Below are 25,186 nucleotides of genomic sequence, written 5' to 3'. Positions count from 1 at the left end.
CAGCGGGCGAACGGGGGGTTCTTTAGAAAAAAAACTGTGCCAAGACATCAGTGGGGGCCCCACTATAAGGTAGGATAATAATTTGATTAAGGATATCATGGTGAAAGGTCCTCTTTAATATCATTTTATGTTTAAACATATTAAACTTAATTAAATTACTGACGTGTTGGACTGCATCGTATACCTTGCAGGACCTTCGGTGACATCATCAAAGGTCCTATAGATAGATAGACGGATCAAATAACTATTGCCAATGCAGGTAGAGCTCGGCCGGCCAGCACTTCACCTTCCTACGGACATCAAGATGGGTAATGTAATTTACAGCCTGTCATTTGTATAAGGTACTTGCTTCGATCATCCTTGCCCCAGGAGCGGCATATCGATATCACAGTGAATATTACAAAGTGCTCCGACAACCAAGTACAAGCCCTTGCCCCTGGAGTGATATATTGCCATCACAGCGGACATCACCAATTACTTTTATTTACATAAGATAGCGCTAAAATTACAGCACGAGGAGCACATTTGATGTATCACCGTTATTTGGTAGCGGGATATATTGAAGCATTCTCTTCTGTCATAGAGACACATATACAACCAACATCTAGTTAAAAGAAACTTTTTTTAAAATCAAAAGTAAATCCTTTATCGTGTCAGTACATACTGAACTGCTGATACGGCACAGGGAAGACTTTCATAACATCGTGCTACCTTATACTAGACTATCCATCCATAAACCATATGAATGAATCTAGATTGCTAACAACTTCGATGCAACTGCTCCCCATATTGGACACTAATAAGAATTACAGTGAATAACAATTTTTATATTGTGACTTTATTATAATTTTTATTATTAAATATATATTTTTATATATTTTTTTCATTTTTTTCTCATTTTTATAGCATCCTTTATATATATTTTTTTTTAATTTTGTTGATCAACTACAATACTTTTTACATTTATTTTCAAAATTTTTATTAAACAGTATCAACAAATTGTCAATAGTATTATATACATTGTGGTATACATATTACGGGTATTATCACACATTTAAAATCCATTATAATTTATCTCCTTCCGTGACACAGGGGTGAGTCGCTGGGTAGAGCACCTATCCAGAGATTTTTTTGTTTGGTGTAGCCACTGATCCAGTTCCATTACATGTGACATCATGTTCATTGGTCACATGGCCTAGGCACAGATCAGCCCCATTGCAGTGAATGGGGATGAGCTGTGATACCAAGCATAGCTCCTAGATAATGCACGGTACTGTGCTTGGCGAGCAGAGAGAAGGCGGCAGCTCTACTGCGAGCACTGGTGCCTTCTCATTCAGCTGGTCTGTGGGGGTCCTGGGTGTCAGACCCCCACCGATCAGATACTTATGACTTATCCAGAGAATACCCCTTTAATGGGGACCACAGAGTTTTGTTAAACAGAAACAGACGTATCAAGAGAGCTGAAGAATGAAAGAAAACCGGCACTCCCAAAAATCTTTGCTGGTGACAGATTTATTGGTCACTCATATGACGCACGGCGTTTCGGCACTCACAGGTGCCTTTTTCAAACAAGAAGTGAGCAGCAGTATGAGTGTTGGGATTACGTCCACACAAACCGAGCACCCCTCAACCAGTACGCTGTGCCGCCTGACTTTATTACACAGTATCAAGAGAGCTGTCAGGTCATCCTTAAAAAGTATACTTCACTCTATTTACTGCCATAAAGCATTGATGTCAAGACATGTCATAGAACCATTAATATACATTTACAGTATATATTTATATATTTTTGTCCTGTTTTTTTTTTTTTAGTTCTTATCTCAGTTGATGGGGTTTCTTTTGGCTTTTGTCAGCTCTGCATTCTGTGGACATTTAGGCAAAATTGAACTGGACTCTGTGACACTTGCTGTGGCTGTAAGTATTTTTAGTGTTTTTAAAGTAGATAATATATTCAAAATATAACAATAACAATTTTATGGAATTGTAAGTATAAGAAAACAGCACATACACTATAAAGATTCTGAAACTAAGAGATCATAATTTAACATATGGTTATACCTTTGTAGTAATAAATGAATGTATTTATGTCAGTTACCAGAAATTCAAGATAAAGCATATAACTGAATATTTTTTCGAACAAATTAGAAGTAAATATAAAAAAAAACTAGAAAATGTTCTGCTATTTAGTGTGAAATTCCATGTGAGCTAAGCAAGGGAACAGTTATAGTCTCTGTCCACACTTATGTCCTAACTGACACAAACAGAATTTCATGGTCTGCTGTGTTATCTACCTATTAATAGAATGGAAACTTTATTAATGGAATCCATTATAAAACAAATCCATTGTGAATTTTTATAAACACACTGTGCCGTTGGATTTGTGATGTATTTTTAAAATTAAAAAAAGTTCCCCAAATTGTCCCTTATTGGGGCAGAAGGTGTTTAAACACAAACAGTGATGTGGAAAAGGTAAGGGTACTTTCACACTAGCGTTAAAGTTTTCCGGTATTGAGTTCCGTTATAGAGGCCCAATACCGAAAAAAAACGCATCAGTTTTATCCCAATGCATTCCGTTCATCATGTCTTTAGTTCAGTACCTTTTACAGTATTTGGTCAGAGAAAATACCGCAGCATGCTGCGGTATTTTCTCCGGCCAAAATTCCGGAACGGTTACCGGATTTCCATTGAAATGTATTAATGCTTCATGCGCAGACATTTAAATCTGGGACAAAGATAAATACCAGATCCGTTTTTCCGGATGACACCGGAGATATGGATCCGGTATTGCAATGCATTTGTCAGACGGATCCGGAAACAAATGATATCCGTTTGCATACAGATGCCAACCTTTGCAGGGCTTCTGGCTCAAAGGTAATGTCGACTTGTAAGACTGAGCTATATGAACTACATAGGCTATACCACAAACGAGCAACATCCAGGTGGAGAACCTGTTGAAACCATGGGATTTGAGTTGGTGGTCCGAAGTCACTGTGCATAGAACAGATACTTCAGGTCTACCAATTCAAATGTGTCGGATGCAATGCTACAAGACGTTGAACGGTACAGGAATGCAGGACCCATAAACCATGTTGTGTTCTTAAGGTGGCTTGGTGCGATGGATCTAGTCTCGTGGTTCGCAGGATTATGCTGTGTAGGTACGTAGTGCCACTGTTTAGGACAAGTGGATATCCTGATCCTTAGCACCCGATTACTGACATAGACGTAAAAGCAGTGACGTAGCGTGGGTTGCCAGCCCCGGGGCAAGCCAAGTATTGCGCCCCCCCCCCCCACCAAACTGTGACCATGCCCCTTTTTACAAATAATGCAGTAGATGTCACCTGCAGTCCTACTTAACACCACAGATAACACAGTGATAACTCTCTGAGTACAGATAATGTAGTAGATGGGTGTAAGGCCCCAAAATTCAGAACACACACAGTGTGACCTGAAGTCTGGGACCAGGCTTCAGCAGTGTGGGTCAAATTCTATATCCATCCCCCGCAAAACAGATATTTGGATGGACATAACATACAATGTTATGAAATATACAGGAGAATACAGCACCATACCTCTTACATACAGTGACCTCTCCTGTGATGTAGACTTTCCTCAGCATCTTCATTCGGAGATAGGACCGTCATGATACCTTCTTTCAGCTGTGTCTCGTCTCTGCAGAATTTCACAGAAACATTTTTAGATTCCTCACTTTACTATCATCCTCAGATAACAGACCTCCCCTCCCCCCATAGTGCCCATAACTATAATGCCCTTTGTATAATTATAATATTTAATGGTCCCTCTGTATTATTATTAATATTATAATGGCCCCCTCTGTAGTATTATTGTAATAATTATGGCCCTTTTCAGCCCCTCCAGCATACAGTCCCAAACACTCCCCCTGCCTTCAGCTCCTCCAGCATACAGTCCCATGTAAAATACATCACTCCCCCTGCCTTCAGCTCCTCCAGCATACAGTCCCATGTAAAATACATCACTCCCCCTGCCTTCAGCTCCTCCAGCATACAGTCCCATGTAAGATACATCACACTCCTGCCTTCAGCCCATCCAGCATATAGTCCCATGTAAGATACAACCCCCCGCCGCCTTCAGCCCCTCCAGCATACAGTCCCATGTAAAATACATCACTCCCCCTGCCTTCAGCTCCTCCAGCATACAGTCCCATGTAAGATACATCACACTCCTGCCTTCAGCCCATCCAGCATATAGTCCCATGTAAGATACAACCCCCCGCCACCTTCAGCCCCTCCAACATAGAGTCCCATGTAAATAATATCACCATCCCTCTCTTCACCGCCTGCCTTCAGCCCCTCCAGCATACAGTCCCACGTAAGATACATCACTCCCCCTGCCTTCCAGCACTTCTTGCAAACAGTCCCATGTAAAATTCATCACTCTTTCTGCCTTCAGCCCCTCCAGCATACAGTCCCATGTAAAATAATATCACCCCCTTGCCTTCAGCCCCTCCAGCATACAGTCCCATGTAAATAATATCACCTCCCCTCTCTTTAGACCCCTCTAACATACAGTCTCCAGTACAAGGATTATTCCTCCTTCAGCCCCTGCAAAAAGCCCCCCAAGTAAAAATAACAGTCAATATTCTCCTCCACACACCGACCAGCAGCCTCTGCTCATCTCTCCAACAACATGCTGGTGCTGGTAGTGGGAGATTGATGATTAGGGGTACAGATAGGGCAATCTGTCACAAAGACCAGCAGTTGTTTTGGGGGAGAAGATGGCTAGAAGTTTGGAGGAGTGTTTAAACTAGGGACGCTCGCCTGCTGCCGTCCTTCACTCACTGCGCCTGCGCCTAATACTAAAATGGACGGTGCACGCAAGGGATTTGCAGGAAACGGAGGAGACAGAGGATGTCAATCACATTTACATGGGCGTGCCAAACGGTGAGAGGACGGAGCCTCTAGGTGCTGCAGCAACGCCCCACTAGCACCTAGAGGCTCATTTGCATATTATAAAAGTCATAATTTAGTGCGAACGGGGGCAGGCAGGGAGATATAAGTCATACAGTTATGTTCTGCCGACATTAGCACATCGCTAATGTCAGCCAGCTACATAACGATTTTTCTGATGACAGAAACCCTTTAACCTCTTTAGGACACATGACGTACCGGTACGGCATGTTACCCCGGTACTGAAGGACACATGATGTACCGGTACGTCATGTGTATTTTCGATCACCGCTGCACGGCGGGCGGTGATCGGAACAAGGTGCCTGCTCAAATCGTTGAGCAGGCACCTTGGCTAAATGCGCGGGGGGTCCTGTGACCGCAGGTCAATTCAGACCTGTGGTTTGCGGCTTTTCAATGGTATGGCGGGCGCAGATGCCATCGGGTCCCCGTGGGGCTGTAGGGGGGACCCGATAGCATGGAAGGCAGCGTGATGCCTAAGGATCTCACAGGCCGGAAGCTGTATGAGTAATACACACAGTATTACTCATACAGACAATGCATTCCAATACAGAAGTATTGGAATGCATTGTAAAGGATTAGACCCCCAAAAGTTCAAGTCCCAAAGTGGGACAAAAAATAAAGTGAAAAAGTGAAAAATAAAGTTTTCCCCCCCAAAAATTTTAAGTTTCAAGAAAAAATAAACAAAAACGTAATTTTCCCCAAATAAAGTAAAAAAAAATGGTAAAAAATAGGGGGGGGGGGGAGTAGACATATTAGGTATCAATGCGTCCGTATCGACCGGCTCTATAAACATATCACATGACCTAACCCCCTCAGATGAACACTATAAAAAAAAAAAAATAGAAACTGTGCTAAATAAACCATTTTTTGTCACCTTACATCACAAAAAGTGTAATAGCGATCAAAAAGTCACACGCACCCCAAAATAGTGCCAATAAAACGGTCATCTCTTCCCGCAAAAATCATACCCTACCCAATCGATCAAAAAGGCGTATGCCCACCAAAATAGTACCAATCTAACTGTCACCTCATCCCACAAAAAATGAGCCCCTACCTGAGACAATTTCCCAAAAAATAAAAAAGATATGGCTCAGAATATGGAGACACTAAAACATATTTTTTTTTGTTTTAAAAAAGCTGTTATTGTGTAAAACTTACATAAATAAAAAAAAAAGTATACATATTAGGTATCGCCTTGTCCGTATCGACCGGCTCTATAAAAATATCACATGACCCAAACCCTTTAGATGAACACCATGCCTCGTCCGTATCGACCGGCTCTATAAAAATATCACATGACCTAACCACTCAGATGAACACCATAAAAAATAAAAAATAAAAACTGTGCTAAATAAACCAATTTTGGTCACCTTATTCTTGTGGAACACCTAAAGGGTTAACAAAGTTTGTAAAATCAGTTTTGAATACCTTGAGGGGTGTAGTTTCTAGAATGGGGTCACTTTTTTGGAGTTTATACTCTAGGGGTGCATCAGGGGGGCTTCAAATGGGACATGGTGTCAAAAAAACAGTCCAGCAAAATCTGCCTCCCAAAACCCGTACGGCATTCCTTTCCTTCTGCGCCCTGCCGTGTGCCCGTACAGCGGTTTTTGACCACATATGGGGTGTTTCTGTAAACTACAGAATCAGAGACAGAAATATTGAGTTTTGTTTGGCTGTTAACCCTTGCTTTGTAACTGGAAAAAAATTATTAAAATGGAAAATCTGCCAAAAAAGTGAAATTTCGAAATTGTATCTCTATTTTCCATTGTATCTCTAAGTTTCTTGTGGAACACCTAAAGGGTTAACAAAGTTTGTAAAATCAGTTTTGAATGCCTTGAGGGGTGTAGTTTATAGAATGGGGTCATTTTTGGGGTGGTTTTTATTATGTAAGCCTCACAAAGTGACTTCAGACCTGAACTGGTCCTTGAAAAGTGGGTTTTTGAAAATTTCGGAACAATTTCAAGATTTGCTTCTAAATTTCTAAGCCTGTAACATCCCCAAAAAATAAAATGTAATTCCCAAAATGATCCAAACATGAAGTAGACATATGGGGAATGTAAAGTAATAACTATTTTTGGAGGTATTACTATGTATTATAGAAGTAGAGAAATTGAAACTTGAAAATTTGCAGATTTTTTACAAATGTTTTGTAAATTTGGTATTTTTTTATAAATAAAAATGATTTTTTTTTACTTCATTTTACCAGTGTCATGAAGTACAATATGTGACGAAAAAACAGTCTCAGAATGGCCTGGATAAGTTAAAGCGTTTTAAAGTTATCACCACTTAAAATGACACTGGTCAGATTTGTAAAAAATGGCCTGGTCCTTAAGGTGAAAATGAGCCCGTCCCTAAGGGGTTAAACAGTCTAATTTTAAATATGGAGAATAAAATAACGGACCTGGAGGATAGGTCCAGAAGAGTGAATTTGAGATGGGTGGGAATACCTGAGGGAAAGGAGGGATTGGACTGTGTTGATTTCATGGAAAAATGGATTATGGAGAACTGTAGATCAGGGATACTGTCCAGTTCTTTTGCAATAGAGAGAGCACATAGGGTTCCAACTCATAAAAGAAAACCAGGAGAGTATCCAAGGACAATCTTTAAGAGACCGGGAGAGAGTGTTCAAAGAAGTCGGAATCTCCGAGAAATTTGAAATGAATGGGACGAAAATAAGAGCTTACCCAGACTATTCAGTAGCAACTAGTGCCCATAAGAAAAAATACGATAATATAAAAAGGAGGTTGAGACAGGCGGGGTTAAATATAGTTTGTTCTTTCCAGCTAAATTGCGTGTAGCATATCAAGAAAAAGTGTTGTTTTCTCAGTCTCCAAAAGAAGCAAATGAATGGGTAGAGTTGAGGGGCCTGTAGTAATTGAAGGTGGAGGGTGAGGGGGGATATATAGGGAGCTTGTCATGTATGAATTAGTGTTGGGCACGAATATTCAAATCGCGAATATTAATCGTGAATATCGGCACTTCGAGAATTCGCAAATATTTAGAATATAGTGATATACAGTCAGGTGCATGAATATTGGGACATCGACACAATTCTAAAATTTTGGGCTCTATACACCACCACAATGGATTTCAAATGAAGCAAACAAGATGTGCTTTACCTGCAGACTGTCAGCTTTAATTTGAAGGGTATTTACATCCAAATCAGGTGAACAGTGCAGGAATTACAACAGTTTGCATATGTGCCTCCCACTTGTTAAGGGACCAAAAGTAATGGGACAGAATAATAATCATAAATCAAACTTTCACTTTTTAATACTTGGTTGCAAATCCTTTGCAGTCAAATACAGCCTGAAGTCTGGAACGCATAGACATCACCAGACGCTGGGTTTCATCCCTGGTGATGTTCTGCCAGGCCTCTACTGCAACTGTCTTCAGTTCCTGCTAGTTCTTGGGGCATTTTCCCTTCAGCAAGTGAAATGCATGCTCAATTGGATTCAGGTCAGGTGATTGACTTGCCTTAAAAAACTCTTTGGTTGCTTTTGCAGTATGCTTTGGGTCATTGTCCATCTGCACTGAGAAGCGCCGTCCAATGAGTTCTGAAGCATTTGGCTGAATATGAGCAGATAATATTGCCCGAAACACTTCAGAATTCATCCTGCTGCTTTTGTCAGCAGTCACATCATCAATAAATACAAGAGAACCAGTTCCATTGGCAGCCATACATGCCCACGCCATGACACTACCACCACCATGCTTCACTGATGAGGTGGTATGCTTAGGATCATGAGCAGTTCCTTTTCTTCTCCATACTCTTCTCTTCCCATCACTTTGGTACAAGTTGATCTTGGTCTCATCTGTCCATAGGATGTTGTTCCAGAACTGTGAAGGCTTTTTTAGATGTCGTTTGGCAAACTCTAATCTGGCCTTGCTGTTTTTGAGGCTCACCAATGGTTTACATCTTGTGGTGAACCCTCTGTATTCACTCTGGTGAAGTCTTCTCCTGATTGTTGACTCTGACACACATACACCTACCTCCTGGAGAGTGTTCTTGATCTGGCCAACTGTTGGGAAGGGTGTTTTCTTCACCAGGGAAAGAATTCTTCGGTCATCCACCACAGTTGTTTTCCGTGGTCTTCCGGGTCTTTTGGTGTTGCTTAGCTCACCGGTGCGTTCCTTCTTTTTAAGAATGTTCCAAACAGTTGTTTTGGCCAGGCCTAATGTTTTTGCTATCTCTCTGATGGGTTTGTTGTGTTTTTTCAGCCTAATGATGGCTTGCTTCACTGATAGTGACAGCTCTTTGGATCTCATCTTGAGAGTTGACGGCAACAGATTCCAAATGCAAATAGCACACTTGAAATGAACTCTGGACTTTTCATCTGCTCATTGTAATTGGGATAATAAGGGAATAACACACACCTGGCCATGGAACAGCTGAGAAGCCAATTGTCCCATTACTTCTGGTCCCGTAACAAGTGGAGGCACATATGCAAACTGTTGTAATTCCTACACCGTTCACCTGATTTGGATGTAAATACCCTCAAATTAAAGCTGACAGTCTGCAGGTAAAGCACATCTTGTTCGTTTCATTTCAAATCCATTGTGGTGGTGTATAGAGCCAAAAATGTTACAATTGTGTTGATGTCCCAATATTTATGGACCTGACTGTATATTCATAATTTTGAATATTCTAGATTTTTTTTTTCCATCAGTAGCCTCCCTTCTTGCTTCTGGGCCAATGAGAAGGCTGCAATGTCTTTGTCTGAACTTAGCAATATCCCTAGCAACCAATAGGAAAGTTGCCTACCCCTTACTATATAAGAACTAGTGTTGATCGAGCATGCTCGGCCGAACACCAGTTCGGCTCGAGCATCTCGATGCTCAGCACATGGCGGTATTCGGCCCAATACCGCATGTGCTTAACGCAGCCACTAAACGTGCAGGTAAGTACTGCACTTTACTGCAATGCCGTAGCCATGTTGGTTACTGGCATTACAGTGATTGGCTGGCCGGAACGCGTCATCGGGTGCTATATAGCACCCGATTGTTTTATTTGATGTAAATAAACACAGCACGCGGGATTACTGCACAGGAGCCATGTTGGTAACATAACATAAAGAGACAGGAGCAACTGCCACAAACGTAAAACAGGAAACAGGAAGTGGTGCACCAACATAACATCCATAACATCTTCCTCTTTTTTAGTGTTAATAAATGAACATTGTAAGTTTTGAAGAGAGATAACAATAACGCATTTGATACTCTATAGGTTAAGTCTCATAGGTGGTTTTGAACATCTGCCACTACTGGTGACGACTGGTCCTTGTAGTCTATCTTATCACCTCCTACTGGCATGTCTTGCGCGTGGCTGCTGGTAGATGCACTAGCTTGCTCAGGATTGCCTGTACCATTGGTCTGTGGCCCCACCTCTGTACATTCCTCACAGTTAATGGGCACACGTGTCCCTGTTATACCAAGCGAGACTGGCTTATCAATGAGATATTGCGACATTGGTTTTTCTGCCACTCGTAAATCCACATGATTGCGACGAAAGAGTTCCGTCAACATCCACTAGCTACGAGCGTGGTGCAACTTTTTTCAAACAAGTTCCCATTCTCCAACAACCTGTTCGATCCCCAGGTAAGGGTTTCATACGGATTTGTTGTCCAGTAATCAACTCTGGCAGATCCCTGGCCGATGTATCATATTGAGCCTTTGACATTTGTCTCTTAAACTTAAACTTTTCTGAAACACCTTGTACCACACAAGGTTCTAGAAGCTTATTCGCTGTCGGCAAGGAAGTCTTCAGCCTCTTTGACATCAGTCTTTGAGCCGGACTACTATCCATGTCTTCGGTTGGAGTGTTTCTCCAATGCAAAATGGCCTTCCAAATGGAGGCGTGGGTTCAAATCCCACTTCTGACACCATGTTTCATGTGATGTAAATAAACACAGCACGCGGGATTACTGCACAGGAGCCATGTTGGTAACATAACATAAAGAGACAGGAGCAACTGCCACAAACGGAAAACAGGTGCACCGAACACCGATGACACGTGTTCGGCTCAGTGTTAGTCAGGGAGAGCTGTGCTGAAGAAGGGAAAGATAGTGTAGGGAGTGACATTTTCTTTTTTTCAGTAGAAAAACTTGTCAGAGACCCAAAAGTCCTTTTAAGGACTATGGTTGTGTGTGGCAGCAGCAATATATATTTTTAGCGCAACCTGTGCTAAATTGCTAAAACTTTACAGACCCAAAAGTCCTTTTAAGGACTATTGTTGTGTGTGGCAGCAGCAATATACACTGCTCAAAAAAATAAAGGGAACACAAAAATAACACATCCTAGATCTGAGTTAATTAAATATTCTTCTGAAATACTTTGTTCTTTACATAGTAGAATGTGCTGACAACAAAATCACACAAAAATAAAAAAATGGAAATCAAATTTTTCAACCCATGGAGGTCTGGATTTGGAGTCACACTCAAAATTAAAGTGGAAAAACACACTACAGGTTGATCCAACTTTGATGTAATGTCCTTAAAACAAGTCAAAATGAGGCTCAGTAGTGTGTGTGGCCTCCACGTGCCTGTACGACCTCCCTACAACGCCTGTGCATGCTCCTGATGAGGTGGCGGACGGTCTCCTGAGGGATCTCCTCCCAGACCTGGACTAAAGCATCTGCCAACTCCTGGACAGTCTGTGGTGCAACGTGACGTTGGTGGATAGAGCGAGACATGATGTCCCAGATGTGCTCAATTGGATTCAGGTCTGGGGAACGGGCGGGCCAGTCCATAGCATCAATGCCTTCGTCTTGCAGGAACTGCTGACACACTCTAGCCACATGAGGTCTAGCATTGTCTTGCATTAGAAGGAAACCAGGGCCAACCGCACCAGCATATGGTCTCACAAGGGGTCTGAGGATCTCATCTCGGTACCTAATGGCAGTCAGGCTACCTCTGGCGAGCACATGGAGGGCTGTGCAGCCCTCCAAAGAAATGCCACCCTACACCATTACTGACCCAATGCCAAACCGGTCATGCTGGAGGATGTTGCAGGCAGCAGAACATTCTCCACGGCGTCTCCAGACTCTGTCACGTCTGTCACATGTGCTCAATGTGAACCTGCTTTCATCTGTGAAGAGCACAGGGCGCCAGTGGCGAATTTGCCAATCTTGGTGTTCTCTGGCAAATGCCAAACGTCCTGCACGGTGTTGGGCTGTAAGCATAACCCCCACCTGTGGACGTCGGGCCCTCATATCACCCTCATGGAGTCTGTTTCTGACCGTTTGAGCAGACACATGCACATTTGTGGCCTGCTGGAGGTCATTTTGCAGGGCTCTGGCAGTGCTCCTCCTGTTCCTCCTTGCACAAAGGCGGAGGTAGCGGTCCTGCTGCTGGGTTGTTGCCCTCCTACGGCCTCCTCCACGTCTCCTGATGTACTGGCCTGTCTCCTGGTAGCGCCTCCATGCTCTGGACACTACGCTGACAGACACAGCAAACCTTCTTGCCACAGCTCGCATTGATGTGCCATCCTGGATAAGCTGCACTACCTGAGCCACTTGTGTGGGTTGTAGACTCCGTCTCATGCTACCACTAGAGTGAAAGCACCGCCAGCATTCAAAAGTGACCAAAACATCAGCCAGGAAGTATAGGAACTGAGAAGTGGTCTGTGGTCACCACCTGCAGAACCACTCCTTTATTGGGGGTGTCTTGCTAATTGCATATAATTTCCACCTGTTGTCTATCCCATTTGCACAACAGCATGTGAAATTGATTGTCACTCAGTGTTGCTTCCTAAGTGGACAGTTTGATTTCACAGAAGTGTGATTGACTTGGAGTTACATTGTGTTGTTTAAGTGTTCCCTTTATTTTTTTGAGCAGTGTATATTTTTAGCTAGCGCTGGGTGCGAATATTCGAATAGCAAATATTAATCACTAATATCGTCACTTCGAGAATTTGCGAGTATTTAGAATATAGTGATATATATTCATAATTTCGAATATTCTATATTTTGTTTTCATCAGTAATCTCCTTTCTTGCTTGTGAGCCAATGAGAAGGCTGCAATGTCTTTGTCTGAGCTTAGCAACATCCCTAGCAACCAATAGGAAAGTTGCCTACCCTTTTAGTATACAAGAACCTCCCCAGCAGCCCTTGTATGCAGTATTTTGCAGATCTGAGAGAGACAGCAGTGTTATTGCTGTGCTCTCTGCTTTCCTATATCATTACATTAGATAGTTAGTTACCGTAGTTAGCTTATATATATATATAATACAGATAGTTAGTGGGAGATAGTCAGTGTAGGTTAGATAGCGATATAGTGTAGCTGGTTGCATGCTCAATCGGATTCAGGTCAGGTGATTGACTTGGCCATTGCATAACATTCCAATTCTTTCCCTTAAAAAACTTTTTGGTTGCTTTTGCAGTATGCTTTGGGTCATTGTCAATCTGTACTGTGAAGAGCCGTCTAATGAGTTCTGAAGCATTTGGCTGAATATGAGCAGATAATGTTGCCCGAAACACTTCAGAATTCATCCTGCTGCTTTTGTCAGCAGTCACATCATCAATAAATACAAGAGAATCAGCTACATTGGCAGCCATACATGCCCACGCCATGACACTACCACCACTATGCTTCACTGATGAGGTGGCATGCTTAGGATCATGAGCAGTTCCTTTCCATCTCCATACTCTTCTCTTCCCATCACTCTGGTACAAGTTGATCTTGGTCTCATCTGTCCATAGGATGTTGTTCCAGAACTGTGAAGGCTTTTTTAGATGTCGTTTGGCAAACTATAATCTGGCCTTCCTGTTTTTCAGTCTCACCAATGGTTTACATCTTGTGGTGAACCCTCTTTTTTTATTTTTTTTATTTTTTTTATTTTTTATTTTTTTCCCCCTCTCTCTCTCGCTTCATTGGGGTGGGTGGTATTTGGGTTAAAATGTTAAATGCAAATGTTTAAGTAAATGTAAAATGTTTTGTAATATGGACCTTTTGGACGGTCCATTTTTGTACTTGCTTTTTTGTATTTTGGAGGGGAAAAAAAAGAAAAGAAAAAAAAAAAAAGAACCCTCTGTAGTCACTCTGGTGAAGTCTTCTCTTGATTGTTAACTTTGACACACATACACCTACCTCCTGGAGAGTGTTCTTGATCTGGCCAACTGTTGTGAAGGGTGTTTTCTTCACCAGGGAAAGAATTATTCGGTCATCCACCACAGTTGTTTTCCGTGGTCTTCCGGGTCTTTTGGTGTTGCTGAGCTTACCGGTGCGTTCCTTCTTTTTAAGAATGTTCCAAACAGTTGTTTTGGCCAGGCCTAATGTTTTTGCTATCTCTCTGATGGGTTTGTTTTGCCTTTTCAGCCTAATTATGGCTTGCTTCACTGATAGTGACAGCTCTTTGGATCTCATTTTGAGAGTTGACAGCAACAGATTCCAAATGCAAATAGTACACTTGAAATTAACTCTGGACCTTTTATCTGCTCATTGTAATTGGGATAATGAGGTAATAACACACACCTGGCCATGGAACAGCTGAGAAGACAATTGTCCCATTACTTTTGGTGCCTTAACAAGTGGGAGGCACATATGCAAACTGTTGTAATTCCTACACAATTCACCTGATTTGGATGTAAATACCCTTAAATTAAAGCTGACAGTCTGCAGTTAAAGCACGTCTTGTTCGTTTCATTTCAAATCCATTGTGGTGGTGCATAGAGCCAAAAATGTTAGAATTGTGTCGATGTCTCAATATTTATGGACCTGACTGTATGTATGTATGTATGCTACATACATACATACATACATAGTGCTGTGATGTCACAAGTTCACAACAATACTTAGTGCACCAATCACTAATAAGTAGTCAGACATGTTAAAATGTAAAGTTGCACGTATTGCGCCAAAATATTTGCATCATTTGTGCCGATTTCGCAATCGCGAATATATTGGAGCACTCTATCTGCATATAAAGCTATTGTAATGTTCTGCCGTGCCAACCATTTTCTTCAGTCTCAGGAAACTTCTAGCAGCTTGAAAAATGTAGCTATAGTGACCCACGCCTGTATTTTGTGCGCATTACGCAAATCTTACATTGGCGATTTTTTGCGATAAAAAAAATAATTGCGAATTCGCGAATATATGACGAATATTCTACTAAATATTCGTGAAATATCACAAATTCGAATATTGCCCCTGCCGCTCATCACTATTTTTAGCGCAACCTGCTCTAAATTGCTAAAACTTTACAGTCCAAAAAGTCCTTTTAAGGACTGTTGTGTGTGGCAGCAATATCTATTTTTAGCGCATCTTGCGCTAAATAGCGTGCAATAGTCAGGCCGCTGCAGACAGCGACATTATCTGCGCTACATCTCCTGTGTAACGTTTGCGCATCCCAAAAATTTTACATCCAGTGTACTTTTTCCGTAGACTGTGTCCGCTGCGGACAGTGACATTAGCTGCACTACATCTCCTGTGTAACATTTCCACATCCAAAATACCTGTAACATTCCCTGTAATTTTATATTAGCAACTGCTGACATCAGCGACATTATCTGCAGTATTTCTCCTGTGTAACCTGTGCGCATCCCAAAAATATCTGTGACATCTAGTGTCTTTTTACGTAGATGATGTCCGCTGCTGACATTATCTGCGGTATACAGTTGCAAGAAAAAGTATGTGAACCCTTTGGAATGATATGGATTTCTGCACAAATTGGTCATAAAATGTGATCTGATCTTCATCTATGTCACAACAATAGACAATCACAGTCTGCTTAAACTAATAACACACAAAGAATTAAATGTTACCATGTTTTTATTGAACACACCATGTAAACCTTCACAGTGCAGGTGGAAAAAGTATGTGAACCCTTGGATTTAATAACTGGTTGAACCTCCTTTGACAGCAATAACTTCAACCAAACGTTTCCTGTAGTTGCAGTTCAGATGTGCACAAAGGTCAGGAGTAATTCTTGACCATTCCTCTTTACAGAACTGTTTCAGTTCAGCAATATTCTTGGGATGTCTGGTGTGAATTGCTTTCTTGAGGTCATGCCACAGCATCTCAACCGGGTTGAGGTCAGGACTCTGACTGGGCCACTCCAGAAGGCGTATTTTCTTCTGTTTAAGCCATTCTGTTGTTGATTTACTTCTATGCTTTGGGTCGTTGTCCTGTTGCAACACCCATCTTCTGTTGAGCTTCAGCTGGTGGACAGATGGCATTAAGTTCACCTGCAAAATGTCTTGATAAACTTGGGAATTAATTTTTCCTTCGATGATAGCAATCCATCCAGGCCTTGACACAGCAAAGCAGCCCCAAACCATGATGTCCCCACCACCATACTTCACAGTTGGGATGAGGTTTTGATGTTGGTGTGCTATGCCTCTTTTTCTCCACACATATTGTTGTGTGTTTCTTCCAAACAACTCAACTTTGGTTTCATCTGTCCACAGAATATTTTGCCAGTACTGCTGTGGAATATCCAGGTGCTCTTGTGCAAACTGTAAACGTGCAGCAATGTTTTTTTTTTGGACAGCAGTGGCTTCCTCTGTGGTATCCTCCCATGAAATTCATTCTTGTTTAGTGTTTTACGTATCGTAGATTCGCTAACAGGGATGTTAGCATATGCCAGAGACTTTTGTAAGTCTTTAGCTGACACTCTAGGATTCTTCTTCACCTCATTGAGCAGTCTGCGCTGTGCTCTTGCAGTCATCTTTACAGGACGGCCACTCCTAGGGAGAGTAGCAGCAGTGCTGAACTTTCTCCATTTTTAGACAATTTGTCTTACCGTGGACTGATGAACAGCAAGGCTTTTGGAGATACTTTTATAACCCTTTCCAGCTATATGCAAGTCAACAATTCTTAATCGTAGGTCTTCTGAGAGCTGTTTTGTGCGAGGCATCATTCACATCAGGCAATGCTTCTTGTGAAAAGCAAACCCAGAACTGGTGTGTGTTTTTTATAGGGCAGCTGTAACCAACACCTCCAATCTCATCTCATTGATTGGACTCCAGTTGGCTGACACCTCACTCCAATTAGCTCTTGGAGATGTCATTAGTCTAGGGGTTCACATACTTTTTCCACCTGCACAGTGAATGTTTACATGGTATGTTCAATAAAAACATGGTAACATTTAATTCTTTGTGTGTTATTAGTTTAAGCAGACTGTGATTGTCTATTGTTGTGACTTAGATGAAGATCAGATCACATTTTATGACCAATTTGTGCAGAAATCCATATCATTCCAAAGGGTTCACATACTTTTTCTTGCAACTGTATATCCTGTATGACGTTTCCACATCCCAAATACCTTTTTGTATTTTTTTGCGCATACACTTACAAATCCTATGCTACTGTACTTGTGACATACTTTCAAGCATATATAACATTTAATATGAAGAAGGCGAGCAGTAAGGGACAGGGAATTGGCCATGATGCTGATGGTGCACGCAGAGGCGGTGGCCCTGGGCGCGTTTAAACTGTGCCTGCTGCCAGAGCACAAGAAAAACAAGCAGTACAGAGGGGGAGGGATCCGCAGCACCGCAACAGGCTGGAAGAGGCAGTGGGGTGGCAAAAGGGAGAAGTGTTCCCTGGAGCACACCCTTGCGGAAACCTCCCTTGCCAAGGGGTAGGTGTTCCGCAGTCTGGCGCTTTTTTGAGGAAAGTGCGGACAAAAAAAGAATTGTAATTTGCAACCTGCGCTATACAAAAATGAGCAGGGGAGTGAACACTAGCAACCTCACCACCACCAGCATTATCCGCTACATTGCATCAAAGCACCGTAATAGGTGGGCTGAACACCTGGGTCCACAATCTGTGTCTGCGGGTCACACCACTGCCTCCTCTTCCCCTGTGTTACGTGCTGGCCAATCCCCTGTCGAAGGCGCAGGCCCGGATGCCTCCTGCCCTGCACCTGGAACTTCGCAAGCACCATCAGCGACCACATCCACTTCCATGTCCCAGCGCAGCATACAAATGTCCTTACCCCAGGTATTTGAACGCAAGCCCAAATACCCAGCCGCTCACCCACAGGCCATAGCACTAAATGCGCAACTTTCCAAATTACTGGCCCTGGAAATGTTGCCATTTAGGCTTGTGGACACTGAGGCCTTCCGCAGCCTGATGTCGGCGGTCGTCCCTTGTTACGCAGTCCCCAGCTGCCACTATTTTTCATGGTGTGCCGTGCCCGCCTTACACCAGCATGTGTCCCGTGACATCACCCGTGCCCTGACCAACGCAGTTACTGGGAAGGTCCACTTAACCACTGACACACGGACAAGTGCTTTTGGCCAGGGACGCTACATTTCCCTGACGGCACACTGGGTGAATGTTGTGGAGACCGGGAGCGAGTCGTACCCTGGGATGACACAGGTGCTACCCACACCAAGGATTGCAGGCCCTACTTTCATCAGGGTTTCTGCCACCACCTACGTTACTTATTTACCATATGTAGACTGAGTATATATAAAATTTTACTTTTACTGTAATTTCACTTAAAAAACGTTGGTGGTAGCAGTGAGACAAAGACAAAATAGACTTACATACATATAAACACTTATTTTGCCACCTTATAAGACCACGGTAAAGTAATACTGGGTGGGTCTTACCCCGTCCTGTAGGTACACGGTCAGGGTTGGTGGGTGGCGGCAATGCTCCAGTGTGGTCACAGGCACCGGTGTCTAGTTGTTAGGTTAATATGGCAATCTGGATACTCCTATAATGCCCTGGTCTAGAGCCCTCCCTATATGGATGGTCAGGGGCTATCCTCATAGACCTGCCTCGACGACACGGAGCACCCGCCCCGACAGGGGCGACCCCATACGGAACCTGTCCCTAACTGGGACCTATTCCCTAAAAGTCCCTTACTGAATGGCCCTACATGCCATGTTTCGTTCCATAAAATGGAGCTCACCAGGGGCTCATTGAAATCAGAAGGTTTCTACCAAAAAAAATACACAAAAGGAAATATGTATAGCGTGGTCACTACCATGCGCCTATTTAAATACACATTTAGACAGCATTAAGTATGTAGTCTCAAACTTACTTTTTCAGTAGAGAGTTTCTTGTGAATACAAAATGGTGTGGACGGTCAGTGGTACACGTCCCTGCCAGGGTATGGAGAAGTGTCCCCAGTAATACCCTCGCCTCACCTCACTGCTGAATGCCGGCAGTGTGGGAACACAGCCCATTCAGCTGCCTCACCTTTTAAAATCAGCGCCTCCAGCTGTTTCCGCCCTCCTGCTCCACCTTCCCCTGGTGGAACGCACGTGGAACGCACGCTATTTCCAGAGGCAGGCAACAGACCTCAAAAAACGTTTTATGGACCGGGGTTATCCCATTGGCACATTAACACCAGCCTATAAGGCCGCAAAAGCTCGCTCCCGCAGCTCCCTTCTTACCCCTAACAAGACGAGCAACACTGAGAACGTGTCCCCAACAGGGATTCAGGAGACACATTTAATCAGTACATTTAATGAAGCCTCCGCAGGCATAAGAGAAATAATTGCCAAACACTGGCATGTACTCAGGATGGACCCCGACCTCTGTACCACCATAAAAGAACACCCAAGTATAACATATAGGAGGGGAAGGAGTGTACGAGACTGGACGGTGAATAGTCATTTCTCTCCTAAACCGGCGTTAAAAACCTGGCTGGAAAAAGGTGTTCATGGTAACTACAGATGTGGGGGGTGCATAGCCTGCAAGTACATGCAGTGCGGAAAATCCTTTAGGAGCTGCAATACAGGAAAAACATACATTATCAGGGATCTGATAAACTGTAAAACTATGGGGGTTGTCTATAAAATCACATGTTCCTGTAACAAGGAATATGTGGGCAAAACAAAAAGGGAGCTAAGATGAAGAATTGGAGAGCATATAAATGATGTCCATAATAGCAGGGATATCGTGGTCTCACGCCATGTATGTACTGAGCACGGCGGGGACCCAAGGTGCCTTTCGTTTATGGGAATCGAAAAAGTGAGGCCACCTTTGCGAGGTGGAGATTGGGATAGGAGAATCCTCCAATGCGAGGCAAGGTGGATTTTTTATTTGAAGACACTATACCACAACGGCCTCAATGAGCAACAGAGCTACACGTGCTTTATTTGAATATCTGACTGGTACGATGGTTACAATAACTAGGACCGGGCCTATATCTGCCTGCAGGACTTAATTTTAAGATCCAATGAGTGCAGGAATTTGCCGCCCCCCCCCCCCTCTGGACCCTCTAAGATATGATCTCACTGTTAAAACTAAAATATCTAAGATATGAACTTACTGCTAAAGCTAAAATATCCCCTATTGTGGAATAATGTAGAAATTCTTCTTTTTTGCCTCATGTATATCTAATGACAAAAATTATATGATTCTGCAACCTTATTCTGGTACATAAATGGACCTGTGTGTCCAGTACACCCCCCTCATAAGTATCGTATGGCCAAGTGCATGCAGAAACAAGTATGGATGGAAACTTGCTGAAGAAATCCACCCTTGAATGATTCTATTCTTTAAAACTACTGTCCGGCATCCGAGACGGCTGATCAGCGTGGAGTGCCTGCGCGTCGCCCGGTTGCTAGGCGATGGGTGACGCTCAGACACACTCACATGTTTTTCCGGCAGCCCGAGTGGTCATGTGACATCGACTTCCGGTGGAGTGGAGAGCATGGAAATAGCGTGCGTTCCACCGGGGGAAGGTGGAGCAGGAGGGCGGAAACAGCTGGAGGCGCTGATTTTAAAAGGTGAGGCGGCTGAATGGGCTGTGTTCCCACACTGCCGGCATTCAGCAGTGAGGTGAGGCGAGGGTATTACTGGGGACACTTCTCCATACCCTGGCAGGGACGTGTACCACTGACCGTCCACACCATTTTGTATTCACAAGAAACTCTCTACTGAAAAAGTAAGTTTGAGACTACATACTTAATGCTGTCTAAATGTGTATTTAAATAGGCGCATGGTAGTGACCACGCTATACATATTTCCTTTTGTGTATTTTTTTTTGTAGAAACCTTCTGATTTCAATGAGCCCCTGATGAGCTCCATTTTATGGAACGAAACATGGCATGTAGGGCCATTCAGTAAGGGACTTTTAGGGAATAGGTCCCAGTTAGGGACAGGTTCCGTATGGGGTCGCCCCTGTCGGGGCGGGTGCTCCGTGTCGTCAAGGCAGGTCTATGAGGATAGCCCCTGACCATCCATATAGGGAGGGCTCTAGACCAGGGCATTATAGGAGTATCCAGATTGCCATATTAACCTAACAACTGAACACCGGTGCCTGTGACCACACTGGAGCATTGCCGCCACCCACCAACCCTGACCGTGTACCTACAGGACGGGGTAAGACCCACCCAGTATTACTTTACCGTGGTCTTATAAGGTGGCAAAATAAGTGTTTATATGTATGTAAGTCTATTTTGTCTTTGTCTCACTGCTACCACCAACGTTTTTTAAGTGAAATTACAGTAAAAGTTAAATTTTATATATACTCAGTCTACATATGGTAAATAAGTTTATAGGAGGTGTGACATATCTCTGCACATATGCACCTGGTGCATTGAGGTATATTTTTTGTATATAAGTGTTGATCACCACCTACGTTAGTAGCTTCAACCCCCACTTCTCCTCCTCCACCTCCTCCTCAATTCCCACCTCAGAATTATCCTCTTGCAGCACCAGTCAGCCACCAGTCGGTAGCTGGAAGCAGTGTAGCACTACAGTGGGGAAGTGTCAACAGGCCGTGCTTAAGCTGATCTGCTTAGGTGACAAACAGCACACCGCCGCAGAGCTGTGGCAGGGGATAAGAGACCAGACTGAGCTGTGGCTCTCGCCACTCAACCTAGAACCAGGCATGGTTGTGTCTGATTATGGCCGTAACTTGCGGCTTTGGAGCTCGGCAAACTCACACACATCCCATGCCTAGCCCACGTCTTCCACTTAGTGGTTTAGAGGTTTCTCAAACAAGAGAGGAGTGGGCATGGATGTCTGACCTCTGTGAGGTTTTAAGAAACTTTGAGGAATCAACACAGATGGTGAGCGGCGATAACGCTATTATCAGCGTCACCATCCCACTTTTGTGTCTACTCTAACGCTCGCTGCTCATAATTAAGGCCGACCCTTTGCATGTGGAAGAGGTGGAAATGGGAGAAGACATTATACAGGGTGATAGCCAGACTACCCTCAGTTCAGCTTCTCAGCGCAAATTGGATGATGATAAGGAGGAGGAGCAGGAGACATTTGCCTCCGCTACAGAGGGTAGTACCCATGAAAGTTTAATTCCATCTGTTTAAAATAATGGGCAGAAGAGGAGGAAGAGGATGAGGAGATTGAGAGTCATCCTCCTGATGAGGACAGCGAAGTCTTGCCTTTTGGGACTCTGGCACACATGGCTGACTTTATGTTAGGCTGTCTTTCCCATGACCCACGCATTTTACGCATTTTGGACAACACCGATTACTGGTTGTTCACCCTTCTCGACCCCCGCTACAAAGAGAACTTCTCATCTCTCATTCCTGTGGTGGAGAGTAGGAGCAAAATGGTGCAATACCAGAAGGTCCTTGTGGAAAAATTGCTCCAAAAATTTCCAGCTGACAACGCTGGCGGCAGAGTACGTAGTTCCTTGGGCAACCAAGGAGGGGAGGGGAGGGGAGCACACAGCAGTTCCAACAGAGGGAGGGCAACACTCTCCAAAGCCTGGGACAGTTTCATGACACCCCGCCAGCACCCTCGCCCTGATGCGCGGCCTAGTGTCACAAGGAGGGAAAAATTTGGGAAGATGGTGAAGGGGTACGTAGCAGACCATGTCAGTATCCTAAATGATCGCTCTGTGCCTTACAACTACTCGGTGTCCAAGCTGGACATGTGGCACGAACTGGCGCTCTACGCTTTGGAGGTGCTGCCCGGCCGCCAGCGTTTTGTCTGAGCGGGTATTTAGTGCTGCTGGGGGCATAATAACTGATAAGCACATCCACCTGTCAACTGAAAATGCTGACAGGTTGACTCATAAAAATGAACAAGACCTGGATTGCCACTGACTTCTCTACTCCACCAGAGGAAAGCGGCTGAACATAAAGGCACTTTAAATGTTTTTTGTATAATGTACTGAATACACTGTATTCCCATGCACCCCTTCCATCACAAAAAAGGGTATATGGTTCAATCTTCCTTTTCTTGTCCTCCTCCTCTTCCATCATATCAACATGCTTATTAGTCTGCCCTCGCTCCTAATGTTGTAGAGGGTCAGCTCACCAGCAGGCCCTCAACCATAATGTTTTGCAGGGTCAGCTCACCTGCAGGCCCTCGCATGTAATGTTTTAGAGGGTCAGCTAATCAGCAGGCCCTTACCTACAATCTTTTAGAGGGCCAGCTCACCTGCAGGCCCTCAAATGTAATGTTTTTGAGGGTCAGCTCACCAGCAGGCCCTCACCTACAATCTTTTAGAGGGTCAGCTCACCAGCAGGCCCTCGCCCATAATGTTTTACAGGGTCAGCTCACCAGCAGGCCCTAGCATATAATGTTTTAGCGGGTCAGCTCACCAGCAGGCCCTTGCCTATAATTTTTTCAATGGTTAGCTAAGCAGCAGGCACTTGCCCATAATTCTTCCAACGGTCAGCTCAGCAGCAGGCACTCGCCCATAATTTTTTCTATGCTAAGATCAGCAGCAGGCACTCCCCTAATATTTTAAAAAGTCAGCTCTGCAGCAGACCCTCACCCCTAATGTTTTATATGGTCAGCTCAGCAGCAGGCCCTCGTCTGTAATGTTTTAGAAGGTCACCAGCAGTCCATAGCTCCTAATGTATTTGAGGGTCACCAGCAGGCCATCAATCATAATTTTTCAAGGGTGTATATGATGCCCTAATTTATGTGTAATAAAGGGTGTATTGGAGTGCCGGTTCCTTGTACAGTAGGTGAACCCGATTTTGTGTCAATCTCGCTGTATTTCTCGGCGAGATTGAGCACATACGAGCCCCATCGCGGGAGCCAGCGCCGAGCTGGCTTGCCGCGATGGAGACAGAGCCGTCATAGAAGCGACGGGAGATCCGACTTGGATTCCCGCCAATTCTACACGTGTGCGGCGTTTGTTATGAATCCTGAGGGGGAAGTCCCCGCCGGATTTTAAATAAAAATCCGGCCTGGGTCCCGCCCTCAGGAGCATACCGGGCCCTTAGGTCTGTTATGGGTTGTAAGGAGAGCCCCCCCTACGCCGAAAAAAACGGCGTAGGGGGTCCCCCTACAATCCATACCAGACCCGTATCCAAAGCACGCTACCCGGCCAGCCAGGAAGGGAGTGGGGACGAGCGAGCGCCCCCCCCCCCCCTCCTGAGCCGTACCAGGCTGCATGCCCTCAACATGGGGGGTTGGGTGCTCTGGGGCAGGGGGCGCACTGCGGCCCCCCCACCTCAGAGCACCCTGTCCCCATGTTGATGAGGACAGGGCCCCTTCCCGACAACCCTGGCCGTTGGTTGTCGGGGTATGCGGGCGGGAGGCTTAACGGAATCTGGGAGCCCCCTTTAATAAGGGGGCCCCCAGATACCGGCCCCCCACCCTAAGTGAATGAGTATGGGGTACATCGTACCCCTACCCATTCACCTGCAAGAAAAGTGGTAAAAACACAAATAAACCACACAGTGTATTAAAATATTTTATTTTTCTGCTCCGGAGGCCGCCCCCTGTCTTCTTTATTAGCTCTTTTACCAGGGGGGGGCTCTTCTTCTTCCGATATCCCGACGGGTCTTCTCCGCTATCCGGGGGGTCTTCTCAACTCTCCGTGGTTCTCCTTCTGTCTTCTCCGCTATCCGGGGGGGTCTTCTCAACTCTCCGGGGTTCTCCTTCTGTCTTCTCCTTCTGTCTTGTTGTCTCCTTCTGTCTTCTGTCTCCGGGGGGGGCTCTTCTTCTTCCGATATCCCGACGGGTCTTCTCCGCTATCCGGGGGGGTCTTCTCAACTCTCCGGGGTTCTCCTTCTGTCTTCTCCTTCTGTCTTGTTGTCTCCTTCTGTCTTCTGTCTCCGGGGTTCTCCTTCTGTCTTCTCCGCTATCCGGGGGGGTCTTCTCAACTCTCCGGGGTTCTCCTTCTGTCTTCTCCGCTATCCGGGGGGTCTTCTCAACTCTCCGGGGTTCTCCTTCTGTCTTCTCCTTCTGTCTTGTTGTCTCCTTCTGTCTTCTGTCTCCGGGGTTCTCCTTCTGTTTTCGCCTCTCTCTGTTGTTGACTCGGCGCACCCCGGTTCTTCGTCTCGCGAGACTCGGCGCACCCCGATTCTTCGTCTCGCGAGACGAAGAACCGGGGTGCGCCGAGTC

At 44.4% G+C, this 25,186-nt stretch overlaps 1 protein-coding gene across 1 annotated transcript in view; it reads left to right on the top strand.

The window, feature by feature from the left end:
• Nucleotides 1–1,263: 1,263 nt before the first annotated feature.
• The window catches only part of LOC120993819 (multidrug and toxin extrusion protein 2-like), a 253,523-nt gene continuing 229,600 nt past the window's right edge, over nt 1,264–25,186 (top strand). The window contains exons 1-2 of the mRNA XM_040422286.1: nt 1,264–1,359; nt 1,813–1,914. Of these exons, the coding sequence (XP_040278220.1) occupies nt 1,264–1,359; nt 1,813–1,914 (198 nt within the window). The remainder of the gene's footprint in view (nt 1,360–1,812; nt 1,915–25,186) is intronic.

This window comes from Bufo bufo, chromosome 3 (genome assembly GCF_905171765.1).
Source record: "Bufo bufo chromosome 3, aBufBuf1.1, whole genome shotgun sequence".
NCBI classification, from domain to species: Eukaryota; Metazoa; Chordata; class Amphibia; order Anura; family Bufonidae; genus Bufo; species Bufo bufo.
Note: the sequence above shows the minus strand (reverse complement) of the source record. Positions and strands in the feature narration are given on the sequence as shown.